This window comes from Humulus lupulus, chromosome 9, assembly GCF_963169125.1.
Source record: "Humulus lupulus chromosome 9, drHumLupu1.1, whole genome shotgun sequence".
Taxonomy (NCBI): Eukaryota; Viridiplantae; Streptophyta; class Magnoliopsida; order Rosales; family Cannabaceae; genus Humulus; species Humulus lupulus.
The window spans coordinates 20,448,952-20,466,946 of NC_084801.1; the positions used below are offsets into that span (position 1 = coordinate 20,448,952).

Genomic DNA, 17,995 nt, shown 5'->3' on the forward strand with positions numbered 1-17,995 from the left:
AAAGATCAAGCTTAAGTAACAACTAGACAAGAGTTAAGCACACAATTCATGCAGAATTCATCAATTTCCTAAACATATTCTTATCTCAATCAGAAATTTTATCATTGACAAACAACTTTCAACATAACCATGCTTATAACAACCTTTTTTTTTGTTTTTTTTAAATGACACTATAAACAACTAAACAACACAAACACAAATAACAACTAAAGAAATGACGAATAAAAATTAAACAGGCAGTTTTCCCTTCCCCCACACTTAATTTATGCATTTTCCTCAAGGCATATACTAAATAAAAAATCAATGCAAAATAAAAAGATAAAGGTAAGAAAAACTCCCGCAATTTTTCTTTGTTTAATGTCGTTAGCTCAACTGAATGATGTGGTCAAGATCTTTATGTTGGGTCTTTCAATGAAGTCTCCTTCCCCTTGATCTTACCAGGAGAATCAAACACATTGAATCAAATTCCATTGTCAGTGTTCTAGCTCTAACATCCAGCTTTGTATTTGTTGTCATCAAGAATGGCCTCCCAAATAAAACTAGTGTCGGATTGGGTATTGATGCATCCCCCATTTCAAGTATATAGAAATCTACTGGAAAGACAAGTCCGTCAACCTTCACCAGCACATCTTCAACTACCCCTAAAGGATAAGCATTAGTGTGATCAGCCAGTTGAATAATAACTCTTGTCTCCTTTAGTGGCCCAAGATTTAAAGAAGCATATGTTGAATATGACATGACATTAATCGATGCTCCCAAATCAATCATACACCTCTCAATCCTTTTATTCCCAATCATACAAGGAATTGTAAAGGTTCCAGGATCCTTGCATTTTGGTGGTAGCTTCTTTTGGAGAACGGCAGAGACATTCTCCCCCACACTTCTCTTCTCATTACCCTTCAATTTCTTCTTATTCGTGCACAAATCCTTAAAAAATTTAGCATAACGTGGCACTTGTTTAATAGCATCAAGTAATGGAATGTTTGCCTCAACTTTTCGAAAAGTCTCAAGAATTTCATTGTCAGCTTCCTCTTTCTTAAACTTTTTCAATTCTTCTTGGAAAAGGTGGACGAGGGACATAAGTTGGCATAGTTGGTTTATGTGATGTTTTCTGTGTTGATGGTTCATCATATATGGAGTTTTCTACTACTCGCTTTTGCACTGGAGTTATCGATAAAGGTTGTGTGGGTGGCTCATATTGTATACCACTTTGCAGTGTTATCGCACTTACATTTGCTCTTGGGTTCCTCTCTAGTTGGGGAGGTAACCGTTCATAATTTTGAGTTTCAAGCTTGCTCAGAGATGTAGCAATCTGTCCTATTGTGTTCTCCAAATTCTTGAGAGACACTTGAGTACTCTGAAGAATTACTTGAGTTTGTATATTGGAAGCTACCAAAGTTTTAAGCATGTCTGACATTGATGGTTCTTGAGCTTGTGGGACTCCAGTAGGAAGTTGTTGATGACAAGTTACATAGGCTTGTTGAGGCCTTTGTTGGGAATTAAACCCTGGTGGTCTGGTAGGAACAGTTTGTTGTTTGTTCCCATATCGAAGATTAGGATGTTCCTTCCATCCTTCGTTATAAGTTATAGCATAAGGGTCATACCTTTGCCTAGGTTGCCCTGGGAACCCCCCCCCCCCCCCCATTGCATTTACATGCTCATTGGTATCCTCTTGAAGTGTGGGACATGCATCAGTAGGATGCCCCACCAACTGACATATGCCACAAGGTCTCACTTGATGACCTAAAGCCATCTGTTGAACCATACTAGTTAATTGTGCAAGTTGTTGTTCTACTTTAGAGTTTGTCTCATTTAATCCCTTAACTGAAACTTCTTGACGAACTCCAAACTGTTGAGAATTAGTTGCCATATTAGAAATTAAGCTCCTAGATGCAGTAGGAGTCTTGTCCACCAGTGCTTCCCCACTTGCTGCATCAATCATGCTCCTATCCAATGGAAATAGTCCTTCATAAAAGTATTGGATCAAGAGTTGTTCACTTATTTGGTGGTGGAGGCAGCTAGCACATAGCCTCTTAAATCTCTCCCAATACTCATATAATGACTCCCTAGTCTGTTGGCGAATGCCACAGATTTCCTTCCCTATACTACCAGCCTTAGATGCTGGGAAGTAACGCTCCAAGAAAAATGTCTTCATTTCATTCCAGGTATTAACAGTTCCAGGAGGAAGGTAATAGAGCCATTCCTTTGCACCATCCTTCAAAGAAAATGGAAATGCTCTTAATTTAATCTACTCTTCCGTTACTAAAGTTGGTTTCATACTAGAACAGACTATGTGAAATTCAGTCAGATGCTTATTTGGGTCCTCTCCTGGTAGCCCATGGAAAGATGGTAATAAATGTATGAGGCCCGATTTGAGTTCAAAGTTAATGTCCAACGCTGGATATTAAATACACAGAGGTTGATGGTCTAGATTTGGCACTGCCAACTCTTTCAACGTCCTTTCTTGCGCCATCTGAGACTTAACTTATGTTTCAGAGTCAGAATCGTCGTCAGATGGTAATGGTATTTGTAATGGATTGACTCTCTTTGAAGGTTGAAAGAGTGGATTGTCAGTGATAGTCCTTGAAGAGCGGGACGACGATGTCTCAAGATATTGTTTTATGGCTTGTAGTCTTTCTTGAGTATCGTCGTCAGACATATACACCTACAATCAATAAATTTAAACTAGTGAGTATGTAGTTAATTAAATTGAATAATAAAAATGACTTACAATAGTACCTGGCAACGGCGCCAAAACTTTGATGTGTGTCGTATGTCGTATCAAATTTAAATATATATTTTATTCACTTACACTAGCTACTTCAGTATAGCGGTAAATAAGGGTCGAACCCACGAGGACTATGATCAAATTATTATTCAAAATAATACTAGACTGAAATTAAAAAAAAGGGTTTTAGTTTTAATAGTTGAAAACATAAAATAAAATAAATATCAACGATTGAATAACTAAGGATATAACGATATTAAAGAAATAGTCAAGAATTACTCTCCACCTTCAACAATCAATCTATTAACAATGATGAATAATATTCCCTATTCCCAATTAAACTATTAACCCCGCAGATAACACTTAAGCAGTAATTAAAGCTAAGCGCTCTTAATTAACCCTTTTTACCCAGCAATAAACTCATTAAGCATGCAATCTATTTAACCTAGTAAAAGTATTACACTTTGTGGAAACATGTTAATCTAGGCAACAAATTCATTAAGCATGCAATTCATTTAACCTAGGTTCTATTTCTCATCATAATTAAAATACCCTTCACAATAACTTAATTGCAATTTATCACTTTACTTCGAATCCTAAACTATTAGGTGAATAGAAATCCTAAGATGATAGTAGAACAATGCAAAACCTTAATTAGTGGCCATCTAAATAAGATTTTACAAGATCCATGACATTCAAATAGAAAAATAGAAGCAATTTAATATAAGGGAATAAAAGGAATAAAATCCATCAATGCATTCAAGATCTCATGTCTAAGGTTTTGAAATAACCCGTAACTATAAAGAAAACTACTCCATAATCATATTCATATTCATAAACATAAATATTCAATGAAAATAAAAGAGTTTTGAGAAGAAAGAAAAACTAGATTGAAAAATATAGATGATGATGTTTATTCCTCCTCCTCTGCTGCTCTAGCCTCTAAAAATTGCAATCCAAAGTTATCATAAAAGTTAACCCTAATCCCTTTTATAGCCCCTTAAAAATTACATTTAAAAATTGAAATTTAAGAAAAAATCGATCGTCGGCCGCGACCAGTGATTCTTGGTGGCCGCGGCCACTAGAAAAAATGTATTTTCTAGAAAATCGGGCTCCGACCATGGCCTGGGACATTGCTGGCCGCGGCCACTACGTTCTGTCCCCCAGGCCGCGGCCGTAGCAAGTTTTCCCATTTTTTCGGTTTTCTTCTGCGGCAGTGATCAAAAGTATTTTAAGCATAACTTCCTTGATATAACTCAGAATTGGACTATTGAAAAAGATATAGAAAGCTAAGAAAAATATCTAAAACTTATATTTCTAGGTATATTTCCAAAACAGTATTGGAAAGTTATCAAAATCAAGTGTGAAGTTTCAGACTTGTAATTCCGAGCTTAACCATTGCTTGTAAAACATCCCAAATTCATTCACTTTCACCCAAATGTCTTGAAAATCCTAAAAACACAAAATAAACTAATTAAACATATATAATTAAATAATCAAGTGCATAATAATAGAAGAATAATGAATTAAAAATAGACAAATTCGGTACTTATCAATGACTCCCATAATAGATTATCTTACGACAGGGAAATTGCCTGACGAGCGAAAAGACGCGAGGAGAATATTCTATCAAGCTCCAAGGTATTCAATCATAGATGGGACGCTGTACAAACGTGGCCATTCCTTGCCCCTTCTAAGGTGTTTTCTGCCAGACGAAGCCAGAACTATTTTGCAGGAGGTGCATGAAGGCTTCTGTGAGGATCACGCTGAAGGGCAAAATCTGGCCTTGAAAATATTAAGGCAGGGGTACTTTTGGCCCACGTTATCAAAGGATTCCATATCCTATGTCCAAAAGTGTGACAAGTGCCAGCGATTTGCCACAGTCGTCCGAGCTCCACTGGTCGAGCTAAAAATGATTTCATCCCCATGGCCATTCGCAGTGTGGGGAATCGATTTAATTGGAGCCCTGCCAGCGGGGAAAGGAGGAGTTCGCTATGCCGTGGTGACCATTGATTATTTCAAGAAGTCGGCAGAAGTAGAGCCCCTGGCAACAATCACCTCAAAAAGAGTCCTCGACTTTGTGGTCAAGAATATTGTTTGCCGGTTTGGACTACCAAGAAAGATTGTATCAGACAATGGAACCCAATTCGATAGCGATCTCTTCACCGAATTTTGTGAAAGACACGACATAATTAAAAGCTTCTCCTCGGTGGCCTACCCACAGGCCAACGGGCAGGTCGAGGCCATGAATAAAACTCTCAAAGCAAGCCTTAAGAAGAGGTTAGACGAGGCCAAGGGAGTTTGGCCCGAGCAGCTCCCACAAGTACTATGGGCATACCGAACCTCTCACCGAAATTCTACTGGGCACACCCCGTTCTCCCTGACTTTCGTGAGTGAGGCCGTCCTTCCTGTCGAAACAAAGATAACCACGCATAGGCTCCAGACCTTTAGCCAGGAGCGGAATGACGAATTACTTAGTGCGTCCCTTGACCTAATTGATGAAAAACGAGAAGATTCGCAGCTACGGCTCGCGCATTATCAGCAAAAAATCACTCGTTATTTGAATTCAAAGGTCAAGAAGCGTGTCTTTGGTTTAGGCGACCTGGTACTCCAAAGGGTATTTTTAGCAGACAAGGACCCCAAAGATGGTGCCTTGGGTCCGAGCTGGGAAGGGCCCTAGCAGATAGTGCAAGTCATACAGGAGGGAACTTTCAAATTGGCTCGACTGAATGGAGAAACAGTTCCACGGACCTGGAATGCTATGCATTTTTTAAAGTACTATCAATGATCAAACCACCTGTCTTTGTAAGGCTCGATTATAAAAGCCATTTAATTTCAGAAATAAAAATTATGGTATATTTATATCTTTGTATGGTTTCATCTGCGTGTTAGTTCGGATGGTAGCGTTGGCCCAAAGTAACCCAAAAAGCCCACTTCCTGATTACTTGGGGGGCATATATCTCGAGAACCAGGTTCCGAAACTTAGAAGTTGGTAAAATTGATTAACCAGTGTTTTTCCCAAAAACGCGAGGTGTCAATAAAACTAACATGAACTAAGTTTTAATTAAATATCCTGGATACAACCATGTTCCGAAACTTAGAAGTTGGTAAAATTGATTAACCAGTGTTTTTCTAAAAAACGCGAGGTGTCAATAAAACTAACACGAACTAAGTTTTAATTAAATATCCTGGATACGACCAGGTTCCGAAACTTAGAAGTTGGTAAAATTGATTAACCAGTGTTTTTCCAAAAAGTGGGAGGTGTCAATAAAACTAACACGAACTAAGTTTTAATTAAATATCCTGGATACAACCAGGTTCCAAACTTAGAAGTTGGTAAAATTGATTAACCAGTGTTTTTCTAAAAAACGTGAGGTGTCAATAAAACTAACATGAACTAAGTTTTAATTAAATATTCTGGATACAACCAGGTTCCGAAACTTAGAAGGTGGCAAAATTGATTTAACCAGTGTTTTTCTAAAAAATGCGAGGTGTCGATAAAACTAACGCGAACTAAGTTTTTAATTAAAAAGCCCGAATACAACCGGGTCCAAGGCCTGATACTTAACGGGTAGGATATAAATCATCATTTTTGGTTACGGCCAAAATTAAAGTATCTATCTCGACCTGAGAGTCATTTCCTAAGGTTTTAAACATACAAGTCATGAAGCATGAGAAGGAAATCAAGGAATAAATAAAAATTAGATACTGAAATTATAGATAAATTGTCTCGAGGAAAATAACCTCGTACTAAACGTTTACAAAAAAAAAAAAAACACATGTAAAATAAATGAAGGCAAATAAAATCTAAGACCCTCTAGGCCGCTCTGAGGACGTCACCTCCTCGGTCTCTTGCTCGCCAGCGGCAGAGGCCTCCCCGGTCTCAGACGACAGCCCTTGTTGGAGCCGAGCCTTGAACTTCTCGAGGTAGTGCCCCCACACTTCGGAGGCCATGAAGGAGAAGTTGTCATCCTGATTGAAGGCCCAGCAGTGGTACAACATGCTCTCCATGGAGGATGTTGAGGCCTTCTTTTCCTCCTGAATAGCAGCCTCGACCTCCAGCTACTTGGCCTTGGCCCCCGCGAGCTTGGCCTGAAGGGCAGCCAAGGCAGCCTTTGCTGCCTGCTCGCCCTCTTGAGCCGCGGCTAAGGTAGCCTTTGTTGCCTGCTCGCCTGCTTGGGCCGCCGTCAAGGCAGCCTTAGCACTTTGTTCGCCTTGTTAAGAGGCAGCGAGGGCAGCCTGGGTCGCAATCAAGGCGGCCTGAGCAGTCTAGAGCCCGGCCTTAAGTTCATCATTCCTAGCCCTGGCCCGAGCTATGCTGCGATGTTGAGCCAAGACCACCTGCAAAAAGCAAGGAAACAGTTAGGCACATGCTAGGGAAATATAAAAAAGAATGTCAGGTCAAGGAAAGTGCTTACTATGAGGTTCATTCCCAGAGCCAATTCCATAACATTCTCTGGGCTCCTCTCCTCGATCGCCCTCAGGTCCATGGGCTTGGCCTTAAAAAAGTGTTCCACTGCGTGGTTCGCCGTCTCGTAGACAGTCCCCCGAAAAGTGTCTGGAATTTGCTCCAGGTCCTGGGTGTTAACCGGGATGCGAACAGTGGTGGCGGGGGCTATCGGAGCTGGGAGTCCAGCTGGTGCTACTTGGTCCCGAGCAGGGCCTAGGGGAAATCGAGGAGGAGGTGCAACCGGACCCCTCTTCTCCTGTGCTGCGGTAGATGGAGCTCCCGAGCCCGGGCCTTTCCCCTTGGCCGGGGATTTGGAAACAGTCGCAGCTGGGGATTTAGAAACAATCGCAGCTGGGGGAGGCGTCTTCTTTGATGTGGTCTGTAGTTTCTTCACAAGGGGACCCGAGCTAGATCTCCCTTTCTGGAACATCGTGCGGATGTCAGGTTCCCCTCGTTGTGCCATCTCCTCACCTGAAAAAGAATGAAAAGTACGTCAGTATGTGTACAAATTCATCAATCCACATAATGTATGCATGTGAACGATATTATGGTGCTACCCTCCGAGCTAGAGGAGGAGTCTATTGCCACAACCTCCGGCCTCATAACCATTACAGGAGAGGGAGAGCCTAGATCTACGATTTTTTGGATTAGGGCAGATTTAGGCTCAGATTCTAGCTCAGGGCTGGACTCCTCTACATATTGCCTAAGTCCAGGGGTGAGGATACCCTGGCGCAGGGAGTCCCACGACCTAAGGTTGGTCCCATACTCTTCAAAAAGGGCTGACCTAAAAGATAGAGTGTTATCTACGACTACAGTCCCTCTAGGACGGCCCATGTCATACCGTACCACTAATTGGTCCACACACTGAAGCAAGGTTGTGTTGTAGGTAGGATCGCTAGGGTGGCGATGTACGAGCTGGTTGGGGTTAAACCTAACTAGCCTAAGGTCGGCAACAGCCCTATCTAGATCCCTAAAAGGGTATGTGTTACCTTGGCCGGAGGGACCGGCTGCTGCCCCCGATAGAGCTCGGTCCGCGTCAGGGTTTCAAGCGGCCTCAGGAGCTCGCCTCTTTTGAATGAGTGGAACCTCGTCCTCTTCTTGGTCCTCGCCGTCGTCGACGGCAGCGCCTCCCTCTGGGATGGGCACTTGCTCGCGGGCTATTGGGAAATTAGCCCGCGTCCTCCTCAAGGCCAAAGTCTGGCCTTCCGAAATTAATTTACACGCCAACATCGTGTCGTCAGACACGAGCTGGCGTTAGTCCTTCTCGCTGGGTGGAAGCCCCACCAAGGTGTTGTATTGACCCCCAAGGGTCACTGATTTGGCCGTCCTCGCAAAAATGGCTGCACGAAAATACTCCAGTTAGCCTACGCGCGAAAAGACTAAGTATGAAAAGAATAGTTCTACGAGCTAAGAAATGAAAGGAAACTTATGAGTGCGGTTGAAGTATCGGTACTCGCAGTTGCGAAACCCGTTCGACATAAAGAACTGATCTTTGAAGTCGTTGGGGTGGTTGGGCAGCTCGATGACTGCGGGTGAGTTCGGGAAGCGGGTCAGAAAGTAGAACCCATCACCTCGTCCCCGTTGATCCGGGCTAATCTTGAGGCAGAAAAAGTACAAGATGTCCACAGGGGTAAGGACATCCCACATCTGCTTTAAGAAGAGGTACTTCAGCCCCGCCAGCAGTCGATATGAGTTTGGGGGGAGCTGGAATGGCGGCAACTTCACATAGTTGAGGAAGTCAGCGAAGTACTGGTCAAGGGGGAGGAAGGTCCCGACCTCTAAGTGTTCATCACTCCAGGCCACAAAATCGTCCTAGAGTGGTGCACGGCTCCTCTCCCCCTCGAAGGGAGGTCTGGCGATGAGAGCGCCCGTCCTAACCTCAATGTTGTGGGACAACATGATTTTGTTGACCCTTCCTTGGGTCGTTATCTTGGAGACTATCCTCTCGGCCTTGAAAAATGCGTTAGGGGTGACCGCGACCTCCTTCTCCACCACGGGGCCGAATTCAGGAATGGGGGAATCGGGGACGACCTCCTTTCCCTTGTGAGTTTGTTGGGACAATGAGCCAGCTACGTTCTTTTTGGGCGCGTTTTTCTTGGGTGCCATCAACTCGCCTATCGAATAAGAACGACAGAATTTTTAGTGGGCGACGCAGAATTTTTTGTACAGGCAAGAAATAACAAAGGTTGAGGTTTCTAACACACGAGCTGATGCAATATCAGCCCGCGGTGTAATGCCACGCGCTACCTATGCAACGCGCCTGGGTTTCCCAACAGACCCCTGATATTTAGGGATCCGTGTGTCAGAAAATTAGGCCACCACCCTCCTTGGGGAATGGTTTAAAGAAAAACTGCCCAAGAAGCATAGCCCCTAAGCAACCTAATGTCGAACCCTAAAAACTTTTCATCTTATACATGCCGAATGGATATTTTCTAAAAATTACCTAGGAATCACCCGAAGATTCACCCAGTTTATGAACATCACAATCCTAGATATATTTTAGGACCTACTCAATAAACCTAAACCGAAACCTATGTACCAAAAACGTTTGAGAACAGCCTAATGCTAATGACGGTGAAGTGCAGATTAGCATGATAAAGAAAGAAGAGAAACACACAAAACCCAGTAAAAGAAAAGTTCCAGTAAAACAAAAAACTTATAGTGTGTTCTTCGACGAAAGGAATGAGCAACGTAGAAGGAGAGTTCCTGAAAAGATCCTTGGTGACTGGGTTTCCGAAGGTTTTGGTGGCAGATTTATGGGATTTTATGAGAAAAGGAAGAAGGGTTTTTGAAGTTCAGAAGAGAGAAAATTAGGAAAAGTTTCGAATGAAAGATGATGAACACTGAAAATTGCCAGCCCTATTTATACGTAATAGGCCTAAAGAAACGTGGACCGTCCGATCAAGCTAATGCAGGATACGAGGGTCATGTTTCGAAAGATTAAAAGGCGGTAAAAAGGTGGCCAGGCCATTTAATGCAACCCTCGAAATGCGAACATACGCCAATCATGGCATTCCACGTGTTCAGTACTCGGGTAATGAACAAACATGGGTAATCGCAATAGAAGTTTAAAAGTGCCCACTATGTCAGTCAGAGAATGACGTCATAAGACACGAGCATGGACTTGGGGGGCAAATGTACGCCCTGATATTCAGCCCGAGTCTTTTATGCAACTTGAGTACAGCTGGCTAGCTAAGAACAGTCCTAAGGGACCCACAAGTTGCTATCTCCTCTGGGAAGGCAGTGCGACCCCCCAGGTAATAACACGAGCTAAGGAATACGAAGCATTAAGGTACGAGCTAGAGATGGATATAAAACACAACATCCTGGGCACGAGCTGGCGTTATGTATAGGTCGTGGTATTCTGACAACCTGCCATGACTGGGAGTCTTTATAAACCTGGATACGTTATTTAGGAACGTGCGTGGTCAGACATTACATGTCCGTTACCCCTAAATTCTCGGACACGCAACATAAACGTGCGTGATCAAACATCACATGTCTGTTTATGCCAGACAACCCATGATCAATTTCACCTAATGATTAGACCATACCTTAATATATATTGTAATATTCATCATTTGTGGAGGACATGTCACATATAGGATGGATATCCACGTGATGACCCCTGCACCTATCCTGTGATGGTTCTTCTATAAATACCAAGACCTTGGATAAATAAGGGGTTGGGTTTTTTCTATGTAATGTAAATACTCTGCCGAAATATAGAGTGATCTACAGTAATAATATCGACTGGGGGATTTTAGCCTCTGAACCACGTAAAAAGGAACGAGTATTCTTATTATATCATTCTAAGCATCCTTAAGAGTCATTATTTTTACTACGGTTTATCCTTAAGCACTAGTTTATTCCAGCTAATTACGTAATACACTGTTGGCGAAAAACTGCGTCAACAATATTAATTTAGAAGAAAAATATTATATATACTTATAATATATTATTTTATAAAATATATAGCTAAGAAAAAAAATATATTGGATTGGTAGTATTTTAAGGATGGTGTTATCCCAAAATTTGAAAATGATGATGTGGCGATAAAATTGACAAGTGGCATGGAATAGTTGGGTGATCTGGCTTAGCAGTAGCCCAATACATCAGTGAAGAAGTTTGAACTGCTTGAGAGATGTCATAACCAAGCCAAGTACATCCGAGGAGAGTACTTGGCTTAGGGTGTGCCCGGTCGGACCTTGGTCCAAGGAAAGCATGTGATCGAACCTTGGTCCGAGGAGCCCCAAGAGGTCTGGTCGAACCTTAGTCCAAGGAGTCCAAGTGGTGTGCTCGGACCTTAGTCCGAGGAGAGCCAAGGAAAGTGTGGCTCGGACCTTGGTCCGAGGAGAGCCAAAGTGTGGCTCGGACCTTGATCCGAGGAGCACCCATAAGGGGTGGTCGAACCTTGGTCCGAGGAGAACCAAGAAGAGTGTGGTCATATCTTGATCCGAGGAGAGTCTAAAGGGTATGGTCCATATGCATGTGTCCATCATGCATATGTCCGACCAGCACTTGTGTGTGTCCAGCATGCATGTGTTCGACCAGAAGAAGATATTCATCAAACAAATGGATCAGACTACGTCAAATTCCCAGAAACGGCTTCAGCAAGAATCGGTCTGAGTATCGCGGGAATCTCTCATTCCTCACTCAAATTGAGGATTTTGTTGTATTTTTTAATATTTTTTGTAATTTAAATATAATGTGAGTAATAGAATATCCCGATCCTAGGGGGATATCAGTTTAGGATCCCAAGCCTATAAATAGAGGGTTAATGGGATCAGAAAAGGACTTTTTGGCAATTTGAGATTTGGTCTGAGTTTCTAGAGAGAGAAAGTGTGTTTTCCTTGAGAGAGAACCCTTTTTGTATTCCTGAAAATTTACACTGAAGAAACTCAGTTGACACTGGTTCATCTGATCTTGAGTGTAGATAAAGTAATAAAATCTCTAAGTGGATTAGGCTATTACCGACTAATCGGGGCTGAACCACTATAAAAATCTTGTGTGTTATTTACTTTTCTTGATCAAACTGTTTGTGTCGTTTAAATTATCTTGAAGGTTTATCGTTTTTTACGTTCTCACGTCGTTGGCTAAAAACACAGTCAACAGATGGTAATACAAGTAAAAAGTAATTTATATACATTATTTTTGTAATTATTAATGAATAAAATGGGAAAACGTTGTTTTTTTTTTTTTTGTGGAAAAAAATACGAAACGGGTGAAATGATATTTACTTTTGTAAATGATGGGACAAATTGACAAAAAGAGCAAAACTGACAGGGTGTGTGGAACTCTTTGCAAAAGTCATTGGGGGTTGAGGGGTTGTTTTTTATATTTTGTGAGAAAAGAAATAGAACATTGATGATTTTATTACAAGGCATCAAAAGGATAGTATTATAGTGGGATAATTTTGTTAATATTGATAAATTGATATTAATATTAATAAAATGAATCAAATAAATGTCAAAATTATCATTGGTTAATTTAGACAAGTATTTAATTAATTATAATTATTAAATAATTAAAATAAAATGTGAAACTAAAATTTATTTTATGTCCTAACTAATTGCCTATGTATACTAGTGTTATAGAATGCATTAAGTCAATAAATTTGACAAGGTAAAATTCACTCATAATATTTTATACCTAGCCGCCGACTCTATCTTAGTTTTCTCTCTAAAAAATTTCTTCTCATATGTTGAGACTTACCCATACAAACACTATGTTGTTTTAGAGAAAGACTTGGAAGATTGTGGTATTGTTTCAAAGCGGTTTGGATTCATTGCAATACCTAGCATTTAACAAGGACAAAATGTTAGGGAATCCAAAGGGTGTAGTCTTATCCCGCTCTGTATTCGTAAGTGCTCTAATTTCTATTGTGTTATTTATGAATTTTTGTATGAAAATCACATCTATGCATGTATTTATGTTTTCTATTGTATGTTATTTTGTGCAATAGGGAGTATGCATAAAGACTTATATAAATGAGATCCCGTTGTAGATGTTATTATTGTTGTTGTTTTGATGATATGTTAGCACTTTAGAGATGTTGTTGTTGTTTTCATGCTATGTTAGCACTGCAGTAATCGGGTTGAGACTTGTTAGTTTTAAATTTTAATGGTTGTGTTTTAAACTTATTATTTGAATTGTAAACTCAACATGTTGATGACTTAATGCGGTAATTTTAAGAACTTAATGTAATATTATTACTAAATATTGTTTAGTTTTTTGTATGATTTTTTTTTTGTATGCTTTTTTATTTGTTAATCTCTTTAATATTAAAATTAGGGTTAAAAGATAAAAAAAATAATTAAAATAACTAATCCAATTGATTTTGAAGCCAAATTGGAATGGATTAGATGTTTATTTCTAACATGAATCTTTAATTTGATTGGATTAGTTAGAGGTAAAAAGATTGGATTGAATCAGATAATCACCCATAATTAGAATAAAAAAAAGTGCAAAAATAATTCATGATCATTCTTCTTAACAAAATGCAAACTTTTTTATTATACAATAACAATGAAATTTATTTATTTTTGACAGCACAATGAAATTTCTTAATATATTAGTTTTGAGAAAAAAAAAATTTGCTATTAAAATAAAGTATTTCACAATGACACCTGTGAGAAAAAGAAGGTAACTAATACCCTAAATTAGAATTAAAGAAAAAACCTTATCTATTATCATTTTTTTTTTCTCTTCTATATAATAAGTGTGTAGATAACAGAAATTTTTAGTTTTAACGGTATTTTTATTTTTTTAATGTTAATTTTAACGGAATATTCTTATATTTAACAGAATATTCTTATATTTAATGGTAATTTATAACCACTTAAACTTAAATAAAATAAAATAATTAATTAAAAAATTAAAATAGGATATTTTTCAAATATTTTACAATAATAATTATTTAAAAATAATAAAATCATACGTTTTATAACTTAAATAAAATTTAATTAAACTCAAACTCGCTTATTAGAATAATATCATATTAAACATATAATATAATCTACTGTAAATTAGCAACGAATTGTTTATTTAAAAAAACTAGCAAGAAACTTAAATTTAAAATCCACGTATAATATTTAATATTACATTAAACATATAATATATAATCTCTTGTTGTCACTCTCAAATTCAAAAACTAGAAGAAACATAAACTTAAAAAAAAAAAAAAATTATTTAATTAAAATAGGATATTTATTTAAAATTTATATAACATTAATATAAATTTAATAAAAATGATTAATAAATTATATAAATAAAACTAAACAAACGTGCATATTGCACGTTGCTTGTATATAGTAAATAAATAATGCTAAAAAACATACATAAACTATGTAGTAATATATAATTAATTTAAACGACTAAACTATTTTAAATTAAATGATTATAGATCAATCTAAAAAATTTGTGTTTCCTCAAAAAACAAAAAAAAAAACACATTACTATTTAATTCCACATTTAACAATTTTAATATAACTGAATCGCATTTGTGTTTATTATAATTTTAGATCGAATATGTTTATGTTTATAATCAAACTAGAAAATATAATCGTGTCTCGCGCGCAGTATTTTGTAATAGTTATTTTGGCTGATTACTCTTTAGTTATAAAAATTAACTTTTAAACCTCATGTTTTGTCAAAAGATTAAAAATATAAATAAATAAATCGATTATTTGAACACTCTATTTCAACTGATTACTCGTTGTGACATTTTATTTTAAAATCTAACTTTTGGACCATGTATGCATTCAAAATGTTAAAAATTCTATATAAAAAGTAAATTATTTATATAATATATATTTTGTGTAAGGGTTCACACCATTTTGAATCTTCTATTTTAGTCGATTACGCGTTTGGATCATTTATTTATTTTTTTTAAATTAACTTTTGGATCTCATGTTTTGGCAAAACGTAAAAAGTAGGTATATGTATAGATAGATTATTTGAACAACATGTATTCGATTACCTAAATAGACCCTTTCTTTAAAAAATTAATTTTTGGACCTCGTGTTTCGTTAAAATATTAAAAATAGGTATATATAGAAATATTATTTGAACCACATGATTTTGGTTGATTACTTATTTGGACACTTTATTTTTAAAATGGTAAAATAAGTGATTGAAAATTTGTTTTATTTAAAAAAAATTAACTTTTGGATCTCGTATTTTGTCAAAACGTTAAAAATAGGTGTAACGACCCAAAATCACTAATAAGGCTTAAGGGCATTGATTAGCGTGTCGGGAGGGCATAATTTGTATATGTGTGATTTAATGGTTTAAATGCATGATTATGTGCCATGCATGATTAATATGATTATATGACAATGTGACATGCATGTTTGTGAGTATTAGATATGCATGTGAGCTCTTTATAGCTTAGAAGGGCATAAATGTAATTATATGTGATAATTTTTTAGACCACATTATTATGTGGATATATATGCAACATATGGCTTAAGACGATCCTAGTGAACAGATTGACGAAATAGTCACAACGGGGATTAATACCCAGTTCGGGGGAAGCCTAGGAGTATTTTTGGGAAATTAGAGAATAATTTGGAAATTATTGGATGTTGAATAAATAATTGGTAATTAATTGGATGACGAATTAATTGGTAAATATTAAGAACATTTGAGGAATTAGCAAGAGCTGGGGGTAATGACTATTTTACCCTTCAATACCCTTAGATGATTAGAAGACTTGAGGGGCATAATGGTCATTTGGTTAGGCAGGGACAAGTATAGTAATCCTTAGGATTAGCTCAGAATGTGGGAGAAGCATCTCAATTTCCCCTCATCTCTCTCATGGTTTGCTCTCTCTCACTCTCTCTCAATTTGAACATTGAAGCTAAGGAAATAAAAGGGCTTAAGCTTAGGCTTGGGCTGGACTTCTTTGAAGGAAAACAGAAGAAAAGCTAGGGGGATTCAAGCTGGGAATTTAAGCTGGAATTGGTGTGGATTCAGCCATAGTTGAGGTTTATCGCCAAGGCTCAGGGCTGAGGATCGTGCTCGGAACCATTTCATTTTCTCCGCTCGGAATTAAAGGTAAGAAAACTACACCCTTGTGTGGCTATGTTGGGACTGCGACTCCCTGTATTTGAATATGTATGTTGTATAACTGTGATAATGCCATGTGAGCATGAAATGAATGGTCTAAGAGTGTCAGTGCTGATAATTTGCGCACAGGACGCGGCTCGGCCACTGTGAGCTGGGGTCAACTAGATAAACACTGGACTCGGCCTAAGCGAGCTGAAGTCAGTGGGTTAGATAGAGGGTGCGGCCTAAGGGCGTTGACCTTGAGTATTATATGATAAATTGTTAAATATCTGGATGATTGATTGGTAATTCATTGACTGTCGTCACTGATTATGTGTCTGCTATGGCTTGCTGAATATCTGGTTAGCTGTCTTGTGAATTATTTTATTATCATTATTGATTATGTTATGTTGTTATGGTTTTCTTGCTGGGCCTTGGCTCACGGGTGCTACGTGGTGCAGGTAAAGGCGAGGGTAAGATGGACCAACCATGAGTTGGAGAGCTCTGGGGGGCGAGATGTACATTGTCAGCTGTTCGTCCACCACGGCCGAGGGAAAGTACAAGGACAGAAGTCCAAAACTTGTATTTTTCCATTAGAGTGGCCACTGATTGTACATAACTTTTGGAAGTTTGTAAATTTGTCCTTTAAACCATGTTTTTGGGATCCCATGTACTAAACATTTATATTAATGAAAATTATCTGTTTATGACCAAAATCTTTTAACCCTAACTTGATTTTGACTTTAGGATCACATCTTTATTCAAATGACTTGATTAGTAGTCCTGTACTATTTTTAAACACACATTGTAACGATCTTGGTTATCCAGGGCATTACAACTTAGTATCAGAGCGGTTTGGTAATTATATACTTAAGTGCTTGAATGAAATATGAATGCTTTATTACATGAGATACTGATAGGGCCTGGCCCTTGACTACTGTGTGATGATAATGAGGCATGCTTATTAGCATTGATATTGTGTGTGAGTGAATATTGAAATGATTATTTTCATCTTGATTTCTTGTGATTGGTTGATTTCCAATGGTGGATCGTGGAAAGATTGTTACCCTATCATCATTATCTGACCGCCAAGTTGTTAATTGCAGATAAACTTGGATAGTTATGCATCCAAGGCGATATATACAACTAGCCGACACAAAGTCTGAGGCTAGAGATGATGACTAGGGCCAGAACCCTCTGCCAGTCCCTGAGAACTGGCAGCAGATACTTGCAGACATGCAAGCTCAGTTACAGAGTCAGGAATAACAGATTCACTTATTGAGACAGCAAGCTCCGTCAGGGAGTGCTGCACCTATTTTTCCACCAGTTGTTTAGGCTCTTGAGATTGGGAACACGTGGGAGCCCTTGTATGAGCGGTTCAGGAGGCAGCATCCTCCAACCTTTGAAGGAGGACCAGATCCACTGAAGGCCGAACAGTGGATGAGTATGATTACTTTTATCCTAGATTTCATGAGGGTGGAAGGAAATGACAGGGTGGTCTATGCCACCTATATGCTGAGAAAGGATTCTCGCATTTGGTGGGAAGTGGCATCATAGACCAGGGATATTTCCACTCTAACTTGGGATAGGTTCAGAGACTTGTTCAGCCAGAAGTACTATAATGTTGTCATCAGGGCAGCGAAAGTAAATGAATTTGTGGGGTTAGTGCAGCGCAATATGACATTTACAGAATACGCCCTGAAGCTTGATAGGCTTGCGAAGTTCGCACCAGATCTAGTGCCGACTGATGCAACCAAGCAGGACAG

General features: G+C 38.6%; 1 protein-coding gene across 1 annotated transcript; it reads right to left on the reverse strand.

Moving 5' to 3' along the window:
- Nucleotides 1-408: 408 nt before the first annotated feature.
- LOC133799488 (uncharacterized) lies at nucleotides 409-2,155 on the reverse strand. Its single transcript, XM_062237503.1, has 2 exons — nucleotides 1,207-2,155; nucleotides 409-1,052 (listed from the first exon to the last, which is right to left on the reverse strand). The coding sequence occupies exons 1-2, from the start codon at nucleotides 2,153-2,155 to the stop codon at nucleotides 409-411; spliced, it is 1,593 nt and encodes a 530-aa protein (XP_062093487.1).
- Nucleotides 2,156-17,995: the final 15,840 nt, after the last annotated feature.

Bases quoted from the DNA above. Each gene is read 5' to 3' on its own strand.
- LOC133799488 (XM_062237503.1), bottom strand. From the start codon at position 2,155: ATGAAGACATTTTTCTTGGAGCGTTACTTCCCAGCATCTAAGGCTGGT. The intron at 1,053-1,206 runs GTATACAATATG...TTTTCCAAGAAG, and splicing joins TGCGATAACACTGCAAAGTG to AATTGAAAAAGTTTAAGAAA.